This window comes from Vulpes vulpes, chromosome 6 (genome assembly GCF_048418805.1).
Source record: "Vulpes vulpes isolate BD-2025 chromosome 6, VulVul3, whole genome shotgun sequence".
Classification (NCBI taxonomy): Eukaryota; Metazoa; Chordata; class Mammalia; order Carnivora; family Canidae; genus Vulpes; species Vulpes vulpes.
The window spans coordinates 78,405,615-78,425,633 of record NC_132785.1 but is presented as its reverse complement, the minus strand read 5'-3'; the positions used below and the strand labels follow the sequence as shown (position 1 = coordinate 78,425,633).

Genomic DNA, 20,019 nt, shown 5'->3' with positions numbered 1-20,019 from the left:
CTAAATTCAAGTGTATTTTGTTGGGTGTAATTCTTCTTGATAGGTATATAAATAAATTCCAGTTTTATCCCATATCAAGTATCTACTTTCTAAAGAGTAATAACTTTTTTAAAAAATATTTTTATTTGAGATGGGCAGCCCCAGTGGCCCAGCGGTTTAGTGCTGCCTTCAGCCAAGGGCATGATCCTGGAGACCCGGGACCGAGTCCCGCGTCAGACTTCCTGCATGGAGCCTGCTTCTCTCTCTGCGTCTCTCTGTGTGTCTCTCATTAATAAATAAATAAAATCTTAAAAAATTTTTGAAACATTTATTTGAGAGAGAGAGAGGGAGCACATGTGCATGAGTGTGAAGGGGGCAGAGGGAGAGGGAGAATCCCAGGACCCTGGGATCATGAGCAGAGCTGAAGGCAGATGCTTTAACCATCTGAGCCACCCAGGCGCCCCAAGAATAATAACTTTTAAAAAATAGAATATGTATAGGTTGGAGGGTTAGTAGTATGCCAGGGAATATATTACTAACACATTTTATTTTATTTTATTTAGTGTCAGAAATTTGGAGAGTATCACAAAGATGATCCAAGTTCCTTCAGATTTTCAGAAACTTTCTCCCTTTATCCACAGGTGAGTAGGTAAAAGGTCCATGTTCTTTTCTTAGTGTTGACAATAGTATTGAGTCTCACTTTTCCTGTTGTATAAGAATATAGGACCTGTTGTATTGGGTTATTTTTTTTGTAATGTTTTAAGTTTTGGGATAGCTAAGAAATTGATACTGTGCTTGAGTAGTCATTGAAAGGTGCATAGTATTTTTATGATTGCCTTCAAAAGAATCATTTATTTCTGGTGAAAGAAATTTACATTGGAACTCTACTCTGGGGTAGAAGTAGGTGTGAGGCCGATTAGCTTTCCATTTGATATAAGGGATCTAATTACAGTAGTACTGAAAGGAAGTAACTTGACCAACCAGCTATTTTTACAGCATGGTACCATTACCTGAGAACAATTTTATGGGGATATACCAAATAAATAGAAAAGAAGCTAATTTGATTTATCTTAGAGAACGTTTGCCCCTTGGGCAGTGGAATCTACCTGTCTTATTTTGGTCGATATTTTTAAAAGCTTAGGTTATTTATGTGATGACTAACAGAACATTTATTCAGCTGAGGTCTATATGCAGGGAACTTTAAGAGAATAAAGATGACTGGCACGGATCTCATTTTCAAGGAGCTTTCAGTCTGAAGGGTGAGAACTAAAATATACCTAACAGAACAGAAGGGGAGAAATGCTGTAAAATATACACAAAATTTAAGGGAAACTTACAGGAATCCTTCCAAGTAAGTGGTGTCATACATCTTTTTAGAAGAGGGCATTTTAGCTTAGTCTGGAAGGAGGATTATATTGAGACATGGAAATTCAAATTTTTGCCCGTGAACACTTTGCTTAAGGCTTTAACTCTCTTTTCAGGACTACTATTATTTTTTTTGAAAATCTTTCAGTGAACTGTATTGTAGAAACTTCATGTTTATACAGGGAGATGTCCCTAAATCTCTGGTTACAATTTTGGAGAACTAAGAAAGAGCAAAGTCTATTTGCCTTAAGTCAAGCAAAAACCTTTCTTAGGACTTATATTAGTAGCAGAAACTTAAAGGAAAGAGATTGAGGGCATTAGCCTTAGTATTTGACTGAATGCTGAACACTTTCCTTTCTTTCTCATCTCTCCCAACTCTATGCCTTCTTTTTAGGCTTTTAATAGTTAATAGATCTCCCAAGAGATTGGGGCTTTTCATCTTTCCCCCTCTATTGGAAATAGCAGAGGACCCACAAAAATTTTTTTTCTTTGTGGTTTCTAAACGCTTTTATAAAAGGTAACATAAATTTAAGGAAGGTTTTTATTTCTAAAATATTTACCCCCAAATTTACCAATTACATATTGCTGTGAATAAACAGGAATAGCTAAAGTGGTAAGGGATGAGACAGCCTCTCCATGAATTCTGATCACAGAAGAAAGAAAAGGAATGCTAATGTCATTGAGTGACATGTGCTGGGAGAGACCTGTGGATGAGTCCCAGACAGGAGCATCATGTAAGCACTTGAGCCCTGAGTGCTGAGGGAAGTGTAGAAAAGTAACTGAAAGACAAATGAGAGTTCTTTGGAAAGCTGATTCTATTGATTGTATCTGAGACCCTTTGATTGTATCAAAGCACAATGTAGCTGTCCTTTGTTTAGGCCAAACTCTTCCCCTTTTTGATCTCTTTCATATTGAGGAGCGGATAGAAGGAAATTGAAAAGAGAAAGAAGTAATGAAACAAAGTCTAAAGAATGTTTCTTAGGAATGAGAAAGAACTTAAATATTGAGAAACAAGTGAGTGTATGTAAGTCCTTTTTTTTTCTTTTTTCTTTTTTTTAAATCAATGCAGACCCTTCCCCATGCATTTTTTGGGAACTCTCATAAAATAGAAAATCTATTAATCTATTTTTACGTTCTTTTGGACTCTTTTGATGGTGGTAAGGAATAGTAATAAAAAAGATTCAGAGATAGTGGCCAGGGAGATGAGGAATAAAAACAAAGAATGCTGATAATGCACCATGTAGCATCAGCATCTGAATAACTTAGTTCCAGGCAAGGAGTTTTTTGTTCCTAGTCTTGTTTTCATTTTGAGTCATCTCTTTTACTTTCATTTTTGTAATTGTTGTTGAATTATGTTTTTAAGTAACTGATAAAGACCATTAATGAGATTCTTAAGAATACAATTTAGAATGTCCTTATAACTTGTTTTTATTATCTTAATAGTTCTAATCAAATGCTTTTATAATAGTAAACTTTTTTTTGCAATAAAATAAGTAAAAGCTATCTCACATTTTTTTCTTGTAGTTTATGTTTCATTTAAGAAGATCTCCTTTCTTACAAGTTTTTAACAATAGTCCCGATGAGAGTTCATATTATCGTCACCATTTTATGCGTCAAGATTTGACCCAGTCCTTAATCATGATTCAGCCTATTCTGTATGCATATTCTTTTAGTGGACCCCCAGAGGTAAGAGAGACAGAAGACAACAATTTGTTTTGTTGCTGTGATGTGTGTCATTAAAAAGTGAAAACAAATTTTCTTGGAAGATGGTTACTAAATATAAGAATTTAATTCAAGAAGTTGTTATATATTCACTTAAAAAAATTTATGAGTGCTTACTATATGCCAGGTTGCACTAGAAAATCATTTAAGAAACATAAAAAGTGAGGTGGAAGAGACTTAAGATCAATTAATCTAGTTATTTGGTTGATCAAATCCTCTAGGGCTTGTGATTATTATGTCTTTAACAGGGTCCAGATGTAATGATGAATCTAGAACCTGTAACTTTTTCAGAGTATATTGTCTGATAATTAGGACATTCTGTCTAAACAAAGCTTCTTGCTTGAATATAATCTCATTCTCTTATAGCCCTTTTTGAACATAGGATACAGTTGATTATAAAGATGTATAGTTAGAAAGGTTAGAAATCTAATGTCATCCATTTAGATTTCTTAGCAAACTGTCCCACTTTAACCAGTTGTCAAACAGTTTTTCTATTTTGTGCTTCAAATTGTCTGGCCACTTAAAAGTATTAGTGACTATATTTGAAAATAATATTTAAGGATGGTCAGCATAAAGAGAATATAATATCTCTTGATGAATGATCTCTCATGATGCCTTTATTCATTGTTTTGTAAAAAATAGTGTATAAAACATTTTGTTACTATAATTGTTTTTAGTAGTTTGTCATAGTGTCTGCTTTTCTAGAAAATATATATTGTTAATGTGATGGTCTAGCTATGTATTTTGGTCGTATAGTTTTGGTCTTTCTTTCTTTGAATCAGGAAAGAAAGTTTTAGAGATTTTTATTATTTCAGAGTAATACATGTAAATTGTAGGTGTCTGGAAAATGTAGATTAGTGTTTAGAAGAAGTTTGGAATCCCACAATCCCTGCTGTCTGCCTCTTTTAAATTCCAGTCTTTCCATTTCATCCATGAATCCCATTAGCTTCATTTACTTAATTTGCTTTTGGAATCCTCTTTCCTCAATCATGACTTATTCTTCTTCTGGATCATTTTCATTAACACAGAAACCTGAGTAATATTTACATTAAAAACCAACAGACAAAACCACCCTTGACTTCACATTTTCTCTAATTAGCACCCATTTCTCTGGTCTCAGTTGTAGCTAAACTCAGAAAGTTACTTGTCTGTATGATGATCTCACCTCACATTCTCTCCTCAACCAACATTATTCAGATTCTTGTCCTTGACATTACATTGAAACAACTCTTACCAGGCCACCAGTGTCCTACATCTTGCCAGAACTCTCAGTAGCATTTACCTAATGAGGATTCTCCTTTAAAACCTTTTTTTTTTTTTTTTTAAATTTCTCTTATACCCGCAGTACCTACTGGTTTTCCACCTAATCACCACTTCTTCCTTTTCGGTCTCCTTTTGCTGACTTCTCCCTTTCAGATCTCCTAAGTGTTGGCAGGTTCCAGGTCTCCATCTCTGGCTTTTGCTCTGTCCTCTCTCCCTGTAGTGTAGACATATACTGTGATGCATATACCATCTTAATGTGTGTGATACCCAAATTTATGTCATTAGCTCGGGCTTCATTATATTTCCTATTAATGTATATTAGCTCCTTACATTTCCTATTCAGAACTATTCCGTCTCCAAATTTGCTCTTTCCCAAGCCTTTCCACTCTCACTAAATGGAGCCATCATCAGCCTTAGGAGTTAACACTGATTTCCTCTTGGCTCTACTTTTTCCATTGTTACCTCCATTTTTGTGATTTCTCAGAAAAAATATACTGCAAGAATTCATGATAGCAAGATGTTTTTAAGTTATAAGATATAAACTTAAAATTTAAAATATTCTGGAAAGATCGATTTTGTAACTTTAAGTAATTTATTATTCCATCTTCTTCTCTCACTGTTTTCTGCTGTTAGCCGGTTCTTCTTGATAGCAGCAGCATTCTTGCAGATCGCATTCTTCTCATGGACACGTTCTTCCAGATTTTGATCTATCATGGTGAGGTAAGATTCCATAGCATTTAAAGCTATGCATATATGTGTCATAAAGTTTTTATTCATGGAAGCTTTCCCCTCCTTACTATATAGCTAGTGCTTCCTTCAGGATAAACTTTTATTTCTATTTTTATAAAATAGGTATAAAATACAATTCTTTCTTAAAGTATTTAAAAAAAATATTCCACATGAGCTGAAAACTTATTTAAAGCATAAGTGAGTTAAAACTTACACCTTTATTTGATTGGAATGGTACATACTTGAAAAGAGCAGAATATTTGAGTAGCTATTAAGCTTTATTTATTTATTTATTTATTTATTTATTTATTTATTTATTTAAAGATTTTATTTATTCAAAGATTTTATTTATTCATGAGAAACACAGAGACAGTGGCAGAGACATAGGCACAGTGAGAAGCCGGTTCCTTATGGGGATCCTGATGTGGGATTCGGTCCCCAAACTCTGGGATCATGACCTGAGCCAAAGGCAGACACTCAACCACTGAGCCACCCAGGTGCCCCGCCATTAAACTTTAATCCAGGTATTTAGCAGAACTCTCTCCATTCCTGCATTTATTCATTCAGCCAATAATTAAATGCTTCCTCTGTATAAGAAAGCATTATATTCTGGATGCCTTGAGAGATACTGAGTTTCTTTTTTCACAGACCCACACTCAAATTTATATTCTAGTTAGTCTAGTAACGTGCAGATTTATTTTTCAAATTGTTTTAATTGTAAATGATTTTAGATTTGTACTATAATAGTAGAGGTGTTACTCAAAATATCCTTTTAAGTAACATTATCTAGGCCTTTTAAAAGATATATTGATTATTATTTTGAATTGCTACCAATACTAATGTCCTTTAATTTTTAAGAATAATGTCTATTCTATCCTAATGACAGTAAGGTAGTTTGCTGCTTTTTTTTTGTAATTAAAAAAAAATAGCTTGTTAATGTACTTAACAGAGAAATTGGAAATGCACATGACTGTTCTTCTGTTAAATACAGAATATAAAGCTATATAGAGTATATATTGACTGATGCAATTAAGTTAGAAACCAAGCCAAGTTTAAATTTTTGGATGATTTAATTACATGGCTTTTGGAGCCATTTACTTTAATAAAAGAATTGATTCAGATGCTCTTCTACACATATATTATCTTTATAATGTTACTGCTATCATTACTCAAGTTTATATGTTTATATATCTTGCCAGAATGTAACTCCATTGATAAAGATTTTATATAGTAGGCAGTTAATTTTCAAGTCTCTGGGAAATCTTCTGTTAACAAAAATCCCCCTTGTTTATCATAAACTTAAGTAGATAGCTTTCAGCTAATAATATAAACGTACTGTTTAAAATTTTTTCTGGTTTATTATTTCTTTTTACTTTTAAAGGAGAAGAAATATTCTAATTTTGCATCTATGTACACAAGAATACCAAAATCAATGTCTTGATTTATTTTTATTTTTTTAAAAGATTTTATTTATTTATTCATGAGAGACACAGAGAGAGAGCCATAGACAGGAGAAACAGGTTCCATGCAAGGAGCCCAATGTGGGCCTCATCCTGGGACTCTGGGATCATGCCCTGAGCCAAAGGCAGATCCTCAACTGCTGAGCCACCCAGGCGTCCCAAATGTCTTGATTTAAAAACTGATAAATGAAATAATAATTTATAATTTTCTTATTTTCTGAGGATCAATTCTTTTTTTTTTTTTTTTTTTCCTGAGGATCAATTCTTTTGAAAAAAAAAACTCTTAAAGTTTTTGGAAAGGCAAGAAATTGAAAGTAGTAATTCCTTTCATTGTTTTAAAATTAGACCATCGCACAGTGGCGCAAGTCAGGATACCAGGACATGCCAGAATATGAAAATTTCCGCCATCTTCTACAAGCCCCAGTGGATGATGCACAAGAGATTCTTCATTCCAGATTTCCAATGCCAAGGTACATTGACACTGAACATGGAGGTAGCCAGGTAAGTACAGTTAATTTGTTTGTTGTTAGTCTTGTAATGAGTTGTTCTCACTTGCTTCTGACTTTAATATGAAAAGACTACTTCATAAGGCAAGTAAAAGAGAAAGGAGATAGGTAGAAAGAATGTTTACAAGGGAAAATATGCTTGTTTTTGCCTTAGCACTGAGAGCAAAGTAGTGATTATGGGCCAGTTGCCAAAAGCTAGCAGTTTCTCCCACCTTCTGCCACCAGCCCAGATTTAGTAACAGAGCCAGAATGATGTTATGGTGGTATGTCAGCTTTAGTTGAGCAAGAAGGACAATTTGGAAAATAATTTAGTGTACCTTTTTTGGCATAATTGTTTTAAATCTGCTTATTTAATGAAAAAGTCAATGAATATGAAGTTTGTGGTAACATAATTTTTTCTGTTTTCCTCATTCTGTCAGTTCAGTTTTTAGAAAATGTCATGCATTACAAAGCATTGTATTACAAAAGGCTTTGTGGTTTTTAGAATTACAAGGATTAACTATGTTACAAATACACATGGCCCTTCAGGACCTTTCAGAAAGCTTGGTTTAAGATCCCTTAACATATACTCTTAAAATACTTCTTACTTCTCCCTTGTAATTTTGTTAGAGTTATAATAAATTAACTATAGGTTATTATAAGTTTGTTTCACTTGCTAAAGGCAGGGACCTTGCTTCATTCATTATTATATCTCTAGTGCCTAGCACAGTGTTATAAATTATGTGATAAATATCAGCAACTGTTACTCAGAAATGATAGCAGTTATTTTTCGGGTTTTATTATATTTGTAATAAGAGTTACCATGTATGGAGAATTTGTAAAGCTGATAGTACTTTACACACCTTATCTCATTTGATCCTCAAGACAGTCATATTGTTATCTCCATTTTATAGATAATAAGAGTGAAACTTAGGTTATTGTGGCCAAGGAAACACAGTAGGGGAGAAACTGAGATTCAAATCTGGGTGTTCTGACTCTAGAGCCAGTGCTCTTGTATTAAAATGCTTACTCATAGAGTAGAAAAAGATTTTGTGTGGTACTAAATTTCAAAATATTGACTACCTATATGACATGATAATTTATGCCTAGTTTTCTCATTGATGTGTTGTCATGTGTAGTGCTATTTTCCTTTTATTCTGGTTTTTCTGTTGATAGGTTTAGTGGATAGATGGTTAAAGTGTTGAGTAAATTGTCTTATGGAAAAACCTACAGTTTAAGAAAGTTTGAGAGTCATCGTTTATTTTATTTATTTATTTATTTGTTTGTTTGTTTGTTTGTTTGTTTATCTATTTATTTATTTATTTTGAGAGTCATTGTTTAAAGTAAAAGAATATATAGGTCACTTTTTGGTACTTCAAATCTCTGATGTTTCAGACCAAGTGTTTAGTAAATTTCACACAACTCTTATACTTGTTGCACACATAAATTTTATATGCTGAATTTTGGACTCAGCAGTTTATTATTTGTTATGAGTGTTTAGCTTGGAGAGAAGAGGGTACCTTTATTTGTAACATGTTGTGGCCCACATATTTCCAAAATTAGTTTATTTTTTAAAAGTTGCTTTTTAATAAAATTAGTTTTATTAAAACATTAAATAAAGTTGATTTTAGGTTACATATTGTGTTTGTTCAGCTCATATTGACTAAATCTGTTTTTAATGGATAATGTTATTTCTTCTTCCCTTGTAAGGCTCGTTTCCTGCTTTCAAAAGTCAACCCTTCCCAGACTCATAATAATATGTATGCCTGGGGACAGGTAAGTGTAAATAGTGGAACTTGGAATTATTTCTTTAGTGTATTTATAGTTTGTTATTTTAGTGAGAACTACATTTTTTCCTGTGTATTTGCTAGTGATTTCTGTTGTAAAATTAATGAAAAAATGAGTAGAAAATAGAATTAGCATTTGGTGGCACCATAGAAAATAAAAAGTGATCGTATCAACTAGGTAGAATTCCTTCATATTCCAAGGTTAATACTACACCCTTGAGACAAAAAAGCAATATAGTGTATAATATAAGATAGGAAGTGATGATTTAAGCTTAATGCTAGGACATGAACTACAAAAGGCCACACATAATAAGTTGAAAGAGATCAGGGATTGTAGTTGAACAAGATAGGCAGGAGCCTGGAAATCATTGTTAATATATTTTGGTTTGTAAGAAGTCCTACCTATTGGTACAACATTTATCAAGTATCCAATGTATAGGACTTTGTATTGGCACTTTAGGATACATAGTGACCATCCTTGCTTTTTTTTTTTTTTTTAATGTTTCAAGTTTTTATTTAAATTCTAGTTTGTTAACATATAGTATAATATTATTTTCAGGAATAGAATTTAGTGATTCATCACTTTGATCATCCCTGCTTTTAAAGAGCTTGTAATCTAGTACTAGAGATTCAATACATATCTAATTAAAATATAAGTCAGTATGAGATATGTTCTTTTAGAAAAATATAAAATATTATAGGGGTTAGAAGAGGAAGGGGGGAAACAGCACATGATAGCAGTAGGAGACTGTGTGAACAGAAAAGAGCTCACAAAAGGGAACATTTCCTTTTAGAATGGTCACAGTTTTTAAGAAGTAGAAATTGTATGCAGAAAGGACTTCCAAATAGAGGACAGTATGGACTAAATAAGGTACAGAGCACACATAGGATGAATAGAACAATAAATTGGAAGTGTATTGTGTGACTAAATTGTGGAGGATCTTAAATGCCAGGTTGAGTTCTGAGGAGCTGAGTCTTTATTTAGTAAGTAATAAAATGTTACTGAAGGTTTTTGAACAGGGTAAATTTGGGTCTGAGAAAGTAAAGTTGAATCTTAAAATTGAGAACATTCTGCAGGTTGAAACTATGTTTTGAAGTAATCCAAGTGAGGGAGAATGAAGGCAAGATGATGAAAAGGAATAGATTTTAGTGATATTTTAAAAGTGGAACCAATGAGATTTGATTAGAAGTTCCAGAAAAGTAAAAGTTATTCTAGGGAAAGACAGCTAAATGCAAAATCTGAATTCTGATTGAACTCTGGATTTTACAGAGGAAAGAAGTATAAAGAACATAATTGGGATATTTGCGAAATTTGAATATGTACTATTTATCAGCTACTAGTATAATATTACTAAATTTCTTTATGGTGATACTACTGTTGTGGTTATATAGGATATTGTCCGTGACCCTGGGAGATACATCCTAAAGCATTTGGGGGTGAAACATCATGATATCTTCCAATTTACAGAAGTGATTCACAAAAGAAAGAAAAGGAAAAAAGGAAACATAAAGAAACATAAAGCAAATGTGGCAAAATGTTAATGAATTTACGTATAGAGTATGTGGGTGTTCATTGTACTTTTTTCTCAACTTTTCTATAGGTTTGAGTTTTTAAAAAATAAATAGCTGAGGGAAAACAAGGTAAGGAGGGTTTTCAGCTAGTATAACTAGGAGAACATGTACCAGCAAGTGAGAGGCAGAGAGAAAACGTTTGATTTTAGGCACACTGAATTTGAGATAACATCTAGATGGCCAGATAACATCTAGCAGGCTTTTAGAAATTTGGGTTGATGATCAGGGCAATGATGTGAAGGTTGATCATGGACAAGTGATACTTAAAGTCATCACAGTGGATACTTGTCCAGGGAGAGAGTAGAGAAGCAAAAGAAGGATGAGATAAACTCTTGAGGAAGTACAATTGGTAGGAGTAGTTTACAAATAGAGAGGTGAGAGGAAAATGAAAAGAATATTGTACCATGTTATAATAGGTGAGGGAGGGCTTTATAGAAAGAAGGAAGCATCTCAAAATATGAGATGCTGTAGACATTTGAAGAGGGATAAAGACTACAAAAAGGTGGAATTTGAAGACTAGGAGGTAGGTCATTTGTGGCCTTGGTAAGCAGTTTTAAATATTGATTGAATACAAGATAGATTGTAAGGAGTTAGTACTAGGGTGGTAAAGAAGTGGAGATTGTTAAGTGTAAATGGTTTTTCTACAAATTTAATCTGAGTTTGAATAGTAGGATAAAAGGATGATACTTATTAGGGTAAGGGCATAGAACTTATTTGTAGATCAACTGTAAGAGGCTGAAAAAAGCTTACAGATGTTTAAGATCCTCAAAAGCAGAAAGTGTGATCACAAGCACTATATGCAGCTGATGCATTGCTAAGGAGGCAGGACATTTCCTTCTGCAAAAGCAAATTGGTAGGAAGGATAATGAGAGAGAAAGATGTTGAAGACAGAATGCTCATATTGGAACGCTCATTTTATTTACTAACAATTTCTAGAGCTTGCTTCCATTATGTTTTTTAACCATGCTTTGTAGTTCAGGCATTGCATCAAAGATGACAGATTTGGGGGGTGATATTAGCACTGGAAATAAGAAAGATGGACACATTAAAGGGAGTACAGTAATTTCTATGTGAGGTCCAGGCTGGGTAGAAGAAGTAGTATTAGGATTAAGGCTTCTTCTCTTTAAATGTAGAGGTACCTCAAAAATTTTCCCTGATTTCCCGGCATACACTGTTTTTTTGCATACGGGTGATTGCATACACCCATAAGGCTTCAGCTTTCATCTGAGGCTAACTGGCAAATCTGTACCTTTAGTTTGACTTCACATTGAGCTATAGACTGGAATTTCCATAACTGCCTGTTATATATATGTCACTGGAGGAGCTTCCTGTAGACATTGCATAAGCAACGTGTCCCAACTTGAAATTACCTCTTTTTTACCATCTTGTTCTGTTTGACTCTCCTATTTTTACAGAGGACCCCACCATTTTCTGAGTTCCCAAGGCTTGCAACTTTAGTCATTTGCATTTTATTTTCTCCCTTCTGCCCCTAATTATTCATAAATGGTTTGATCACTTTCCCCTATCCATTCCCCCCTTTCCACGTCACTAACTGAGGTCAAGCCCTTGTTACTATTCATATAGAGTGTCAGTGCTTCAGACCTTTTTCTTCCATTTTGACAGTGGCCAGAGTGGTCTCCCTGAAGCAGTTTTAAGTTAAGAGCACTGCTAGAAATCTTTAATCTTTGGGGTACCTGGGTGGCTCAGTCAGTTAAGGGACTCTTGGTTTCGGCTCAGGTCATGAGATTAAGCCCTGCGTTGGGCTCTGTGCAAAGTCTGCTGGAGATTTGCTCTCTTCCTCTGTCCCTCCCCTAGCCCACATGCTCTCTCTCTCAAATAAATAAGTTTAAAAAAAATCTTTAATAATGCCATATAGAATTATAAATAAACTCTTTATATTGCTTTGGAGGGTCCTTTATTGCATAATACAAAGTTTTCCCACTTTCAGCTACTGTTTTGTCTTTTTAGCCAACTGGATTTCTTATTCTACTTTGACTACATTAAGCATGTTACCATCTTTGTAACTTGTCCCTATCACCACTTGTACACATGAAGCCATCCCTCAAGGCTGAGTTCGAAGTTTATGGACTCCATGAAAATTTTTCTATGATTGCATGACTTGTTTAATATAATGTTTTTCCCCCTTCATTCCTTTTTTCATCCATTTCTGATGCTCTTATCTCTCGTGTTAGGTTATAAATTACTTGAGAATAATAACTATGGTATTTTAATTTTTGACTGTCTACAGTACCTTAAACATAGCATGTATTGAGTATAATAGATTTGGTCAGAAGAACAGAGATTAGAGTATGAGAGCTTTGTGGAGGTATTTAGGAGTTAGAGACTTTATGATATAGATAAATAAATTGAATCCATGGTCTAAAAGTTCTGAAAGGTAAGATTTTTTAGAGCAAGGAAAGGAGTTTACTCTTGGAAAGTGTGGAAGGGGTATATTGCACATGAAAGAAAAAAATTTATGCCTGTATAATGCATATACATATGATTATCAATATCACCCTCACCATTTCACTTGCTGTGGAACAAAAAGCTAAGTATACTACTATGACGTGGAAGTTTGGAATACAGAATGTGCCATAAATCAGCCTTTCCATTATGCTTGAGTCATCTGAGTATTGGATCTAGTCTGGATCTCACAACTTAAGAGAAACTTACTTAAGAAAATTGCAAGAGGATAAGAAAGTAGTACCAATTAATAAAGTTCATGGAAATGGTGATTAGTCATTATGGAGAAGGAGAGGTTAATGGATACCTTAAAATAGTATTTGTCAGGGGTCCCCTAGCAAATGCCCTTAGGAGCAGGTAAGTAACAAATGAATGAAGCTCTTACAAGAAAATCTGATACTCTCTGAGTGAAGGGGCAATACCTGCGGGCAAGGGGCTCTGGTGGACTAGGGTTTGTGGGAAGAATACAGAAGTCCTTTTCTAAAGAGGGTAGCTGTTCTTTCCCTCTAGCTGATTGTTGCCATTTATATAATTTATTTAACAAAATGTTGTGAGCCTACATTAATGCAGACTAAATAAAATAAATCTTCGTGGCTGAATTTCCACATTAAAAAGTATGGTTGGGGGTCCCTGGGTGGCTCGGCAGTTTAGCCCCCTGCCTTCGACCCTGGGCATGATCCTGGAGTTCCAGGATCGATTCCCACATCAAGTTCCCTGCATGGAGTCTGCTTCTCCCTCTGCTTGTGTCTCTGCTCGTGTTCGCTCTCTCTCTCTCTCTCTCTCTGTGTCTCATGAATAAATAAAAAACCTTAAAAAAAAAGTATGGTTTAGTTCATGGAAATAATAACTTGCTTCTTGCTTTTCTGGATTTAAATTACAATATGGGGCACCTGGTTGGCTCAGTCAGTAGAGCATGAGACTGTTGATCTCAGGGTTGTGAATTCAAGCCCCACATTGTGTGTGGAATCTACTTAAAAAATAATAAATTACAGCATGGAGATGTAGTTGGTAGTAAGTTTATAAAGAACGTGTTGAGCTGTTAAGCATGGAGAGGCATCATTCTGGACTGGTAGTTGAAAACTGTTACTTATCTTTGACTTTGTTAACAAAGTTTAACAATATGTACTTGATATGCACAGTAAGACTCAGTAAATATTAGTTATTAGTCTTGTTCTCAGTGGGGAAATAATAAGTCTCGTTAATGATTTATTTATTTATTTATAAAAGATTTTATTTATTTGAGAGAGAGTGTATAAGCTGGCAGAGGGGCAGGGGGGAGAAGGAGAAACAGACTCCTCACTGAGCAGGGTGCCCACTATAGTGCTTGATCCTATGACCCTGGGATGATGACCTGAGCTGAAGGCAGATGCTTAACTGGCTGAGCTACCCAGGTTCCCCTATTTTATTTTTTAAGATTTATTTATTTATTTGAGAGAGAGAGAAATAGCATGCCTGTTCCTGAGCAGGGGGAGGGGTAGAAGGAAAGTGAATCTCAAACAGACTCCCCACTAAGTGTGGAGCCTGATACAGGGCTTGATTCCATGACCAGTGAGGTCACAACCTGAGCTGAAATTAAAAGTCAGATGCCTAACTGACTGAGCCACCCAGGTGCCCCAAAGATACTTTAAATAGGAAAGAAAATCTGTTTTAAACTTTGATGTTTAGGGATGCCTGGGTGGCTCAGTGGTTGAGCATCTGCTTTTGACTCAGGGTGTGATCCTGGGGTCCTGAGATCGAGTTCTGCATCAGGCTTCCCAGAGGAAGCCTGCTTTTCCCTCTGCCTATGTCTCTGTCTTTGTGTCTCTCATGAATAAATAGATAAAATCTTATAAATAAATAAACTTTTAAGTTTATTATGACCTGGAAGTAGAGGCATAAATAAGAGCCCTAAGGTCTTTCTTGACCTATGCTTTTTTGTAAGAAAAATTGTTAATATTTTTATAGATAATAATCATAATAATAACCAATAAGCTGAATCTATACTGTTTTAGTTCCTGTGCTAAGCTTCTTATGCACTCATACTTAATTATTAAAACAGTCTTATGAGGTGCTTACTATTAACTCTATTTTGCAGAAGAGGAAATTAGGCTTAAATAGCTTAAGTAACCTATCTAAGATCACATAGCTGACTTGTGTTAGGGTCTGGATTTGACCCTGTGCTACTCTGACTGGAGAATACAAATGTTTAATCATTAAGCTAAATCGATGATTGCAGTTTAGAGAGTTAACTTGGTAGCCAAGTATTTTACTAAAAATTATACAATCTTACAATTTAGTTTTCTTTTTGTCAGAAATCAAGTACCAGTGATAAGTTTTATCCATAGATGGCCTGAAGAGGGCACCACTGCAACACTGCTTCCCCACTGCTGTAGTTTCATACACTAATAGCTTGGATCTTTCTGCCTAATCCTGGATATATTTTAAGGAGAAAACAGGCACAGTTGAAAAATTAAGGTCAATCAGCTGCAAATTTTTGATGTTTGCATTGAGCATTAGTATTTATAATTTCAAATAAAATCTTTACATATATAAATTAGAAAATTGATGTATATTTTTGTCTTGACCGGGAGAAAATACATCTGGGATTGGGTGAATTGAAGTGGAAAATGTGTAAATCAGGAATATTTACAGAAAACAAAAAAAAAAAAACAAGAGCTACCAGATTATTATTAGTCTAAGTCATAGTTTTGAGACCTTTGCTTCTCTGTTAACTGAATGTACAATAAGGAAAAATATTTTTGGTGTTACAAGAGTAGATTTTTCAAAAGAGGTAATAATAGATCAGACATGTTGTATTCCTGCTGTGTGTGTCAGGTATTGTTCTGTTTCTTTACACAGTTGAACTCATTTAATCATTATAACAACCATATGAAATAGGTCCTTTTGTTACCTTTATTTTACAGATGAGGAAACTAAGACACAGAGAGGTTAAGTAATTTATCTTCCTCAAAGTCACGCAGGCAAGTGGCTGAGGAGGAATCGAGCCCATGCTGTCTGGCTCCAGACTCCAAACTCTTATTCTCAGTGTTATTGTCTCCATTATCAAGTTTTTATGATTAATGTATGAAAACACATAGTAAAATTGATTGTCCCTTATTCAGGAGAGGTCATGGCATGTCTGTGGCTATGCCAGACTGGAATTTGCAAGAGCTAAAAATGCCCATGTCCTATTTGTTATTCACTTGCTGATCTCTGAAAATTACTTGTTTTAGATTTTTTATATTTACTTATAAATGAGAACTTGAGTATCAGGTGAAAAATGTAAAAATCCAGATATAAAATCTTTCAGAAAACCTTTTTCTTGCTACAATAGAATTTCACTGTTAGTGGTTTGGATTACCAAAGTCATTCTGTCAACACAGTTTTTATTAAAATTGAAGTTAGGGATTTTCCTTAACTCTTGATAATTACTTAGGACCCACAGAGATCAATTAAAATGACTTGAATGAAAATGATAAGCATGGTTTATTTTAAAAATATTGTAGGGACACCTGGGTGGCTCAGTGATTGTTTGCCTTTGGCTCAGGTTGTGAACCTGGGGTCCTGGGATCCAGTCCCATATCAGGCTCTCCGCGGGGAGCCTGCTTCTCCCTCTGCCTATGTCTCTGCCTCTCTCTCTCTGTTTCTCATGAATAAATAAATAAATAAAATCTTTAAAAAAATTGTAAATATACCAATATACCTCCTTCCAGCTGGCATGTCTGTTAAAATATGTACAATTTCTTTCATCCCCCCCCCCCCCCCCCAGATTTTATGTGTTTATTTGAGAGAGAGGAGAACACGAGCAGTAGGAGGTGCATTGGGGGAGAGGGGGAGAAAGAATCTCTAAAGCAGATTTCTCGCTGAACATGGAGCCCAACATGGGGCTTAATGCCAGCACCCCAAAGACCATGACCTGAGTAGAAACCAGGAGTCAAATGCTCAATCAACTAAGCCACCAGGTGCCCCAAAATATGTGCAATTTCAATTTTATTTAGTAGACAGGCAGCAGTAATCTTACCAAGGCAGATTTATTCCTTAGTAGTGATAAAGCACCAATACATAAAAGACAAATGAACACTTTACTACTGTAGAGATTAAGTTCGGTATGTAGTTGTCCGGATTCTGCAGTGCAAATCTGATGCCGACCACTTGGGGGCAGTGTAAGTTAAATGACGTAGTTCACAGCAGGCCTGCCCCCAACTTCAGGTGCCAGCTGCTAGTGGGATTCCTGTACTTCCAATCTGTAGGGGTGAGAGGGTGGGGGGAGTTGGTGGTGGTGGTGCCTCCCCCTCTCAGGTTTGATTACTCTAGAAGAACACACAGAACTCAGAAAAGCACTATATTTATGATTACAATTTTATTATAAAGAATACAAATAAGGACCAGCGAAGAGACCCCCTCAGAGTGAGGTCTGGGAGGGTTCCAGATACAGAGCTTCTGTGCTCTTTCCCCATAGAATCAGGATGTGTTACCTCCTAGCATATTGATAAATTTTTTAGACAGGAATCTCTACTGAGCTTTGGTATCAATATTTGTTTCTTTACTACCAGGCCTGATTTATTGAATCTCCAGCTCCCCTTTTTCCCTCCCTTTTCCTCACTTTCCTTCCCTAGAGGTCAGGTTGTCTGAAATACCCAGCCCTCTAATCACATGTTGATCTTTCTGATGACTGGCCCCCATCCTGAGTCATCTCATCTCAGTTGAGCTCATGAATTCAGTTGTAAGTGGAGGGGCTTATGAATAACAAAGACACTACTATTAGGAAATTCCAAGGGTATAGAGTCTCCCTCTGAGGAACCAGGGACAAGGGCCAGTCAGATTCTTTATTCTACAACAGGAAGATCGGTGTTATTCTGCTTATAATGATTCCTTGTCTGTTTTAAACATTTGCTTATACATTTTAAGGTATTACTCTGTTTTAATCATAGCAAACATCTTTCTTCTAGGAGTCTGGAGCACCTATTCTCACAGATGATGTTAGTTTACAAGTGTTTATGGATCACTTGAAGAAACTTGCTGTGTCAAGTGCTGCTTGAAGAGCTAAACATATTAAGGACACTTAAGAGGAAATAATATTTCAATTTCATTTTTTTCATTTTATCTGTGGAAACCAACAGAGGTATCTCTCTAGGCTTTGTATTAGTATGCTTTGAGATAACATGTGGAAAAATGTTCACATTTGTAGATTAAGCTGGAATATGAGAGCAATAAGAACAAATTTATTTTGCTTCCCACAGTATTATGACTGGTTTTAGAAACCTGAGGTCTTTATAACTTAATTATGTTAAAGAGTAAAAAATAGAGTTGGCCTTGTACTACAGAGATATAACTCATTTGTATATTGTAGAAAAATCCAAAGTGGCACTGAATATGTCCTTGCTGACTTTTTGAAAACTTGATTTTAAGCAGAAAGTAAACAAAATCATCAACAGTAATGATAAATGTGAACATTTTTGCCTGTTCATTAAAATATATCTGTGATTTTCAAGCACTTATGCATATACTTTTTCTGTACTTATTCTGTTAAGGAAGATTTATTTTTATGATGATTTGTTTAGGAATTAGTTGGCTTTATATAAGGTAATTTTCACAAAGATAACTTAATGGTTTTGGTCATTTGGAAAAATAGTTTAGAGATGAAAAGTTTTTGGGGTAACAGTTCCACAACTGACAAAAAAATGTGAAATTCCCATAAAGTACCCAACTTACATGATTAAACAGGATAATTTTTTTTTTTTAAAGAGTGATAGAAAATAAGCCATTTTGTTATAGTGCATTTTAGGAAGTCTGCAGTAAAGTAACTGTCATCACTACTAAACCAAAATTGGTTTTTACTGCATGGTTATGTTGTTTCCCCTTGTTTTTCAGAGGTAAATTTTACTTTATGTCCTTCAGTATTTTAACACTATTTTGGGAGTTTACATATTGCTTTTTATTTTTGCTTCCACTTTATGAAATGTATTAAGTTCTTATTCAAACAGTATTATATAATATTTTGTTGAATGATATCATGTGGTGATGCTCAGTTTTATTTTGATTTATTCATTAGTATCATTCACTTTTACCTTTTAAAGTTTACTTGTAGTAAATGTTTACATTGCTAAAGCCAGATGTTTGACAATGAAATTTATATCGAGTACTGCAAATAAAAGGTGGTGCTATGATAAATGCTTAGAAGGACAGTTTGATGATTGTACTTGCATGAACACAATCATATGATAAAACAAACTTAAAAAATTGTTTATATGTTATATTCAATTAAATAAATTGCTCTGTTCCATTTTATTTGAATTGAACTGTGCTAGGCCTAAATACCAATAAAATATACTTTTTCTGTGTTTTCCTGCTTGTTTCGAAGTCTGATAAAGCCTGAGAAGCCTCATATAAAATTTGAGCAATTATAAAATCTGCTATGAGTAGATTAAAAAGTGTTCATTTTTTTAAATGGCAGCTTTATTGGATATAATTCACATACCACACAGTTCACCCATTTAAAGTGTACAGCTCAGTGGTTTTTAGAATATTCAGAATTGTGTAATCATCACCATAATCAATTTTAGAGCACTTACATCCTCCCCAAAGTAGTCGTTTTTGCCATAAGGAAATTGAGTTTTGGATTAACATATTTTGAATTGAGTTAAGCCCCTGTGATGATACATATTTAATTTGCATGGGCCCTTAACTTACACTCTTTAAGAGTGCATTGTTGTTCTTGAGTGGTAAGTCAGTACTTACCCCCAACTGTCCTTTACTTTTCTAAATCAATTACAGCTGAAGGTGCTAAAGTAAGGCATACGGAGGAACAAATATATCATCATACTTTTTAAACTTGCCATTTGAAAGAAAGCACCTGGGATCTGTTTGTGTCTAATTTAGCTGTTACTCAATTGCTACATATTTAAATAGATTGTTGAAGAAAGAAATGTTTAACCCTTTTAATAAAATTCAGAGCAGATAGTGTATCTGCTAAATTGTAAGCAGCATTGAGAAGCTTTGATATGTCCAGAACTATTTGAAATTTACTGTTGAATCTACTACCCCTAGTGGCTTTATCTCTAAAAACAGCTTTAGACCTCATCTGTGTGCATTTTTATTTTGTTGTAAGAAGATACATTTATTCTTTTATGGGCTGATTCGAAAAGTGAGCTGACATTTTCTCCATCCAGTTCCCCACTTGATAAACTTACCTTTATATTCCCTAGCCCGTGGCCT

The 20,019-nt window shown here is 34.6% G+C and overlaps 1 protein-coding gene across 1 annotated transcript in view; it reads left to right on the top strand.

The window, feature by feature from the left end:
* Positions 1-19,147, top strand: part of SEC23A (SEC23 homolog A, COPII coat complex component) — a 56,478-nt gene extending 37,331 nt beyond the window's left edge. Inside the window, exons 15-20 of the mRNA XM_026019003.2 lie at positions 543-620; positions 2,869-3,030; positions 4,963-5,049; positions 6,864-7,019; positions 8,714-8,779; positions 17,754-19,147. Coding sequence (XP_025874788.1) covers positions 543-620; positions 2,869-3,030; positions 4,963-5,049; positions 6,864-7,019; positions 8,714-8,779; positions 17,754-17,843 — 639 coding nt within the window. The 3' untranslated portion in view covers positions 17,844-19,147. The remainder of the gene's footprint in view (positions 1-542; positions 621-2,868; positions 3,031-4,962; positions 5,050-6,863; positions 7,020-8,713; positions 8,780-17,753) is intronic.
* Positions 19,148-20,019: the final 872 nt, after the last annotated feature.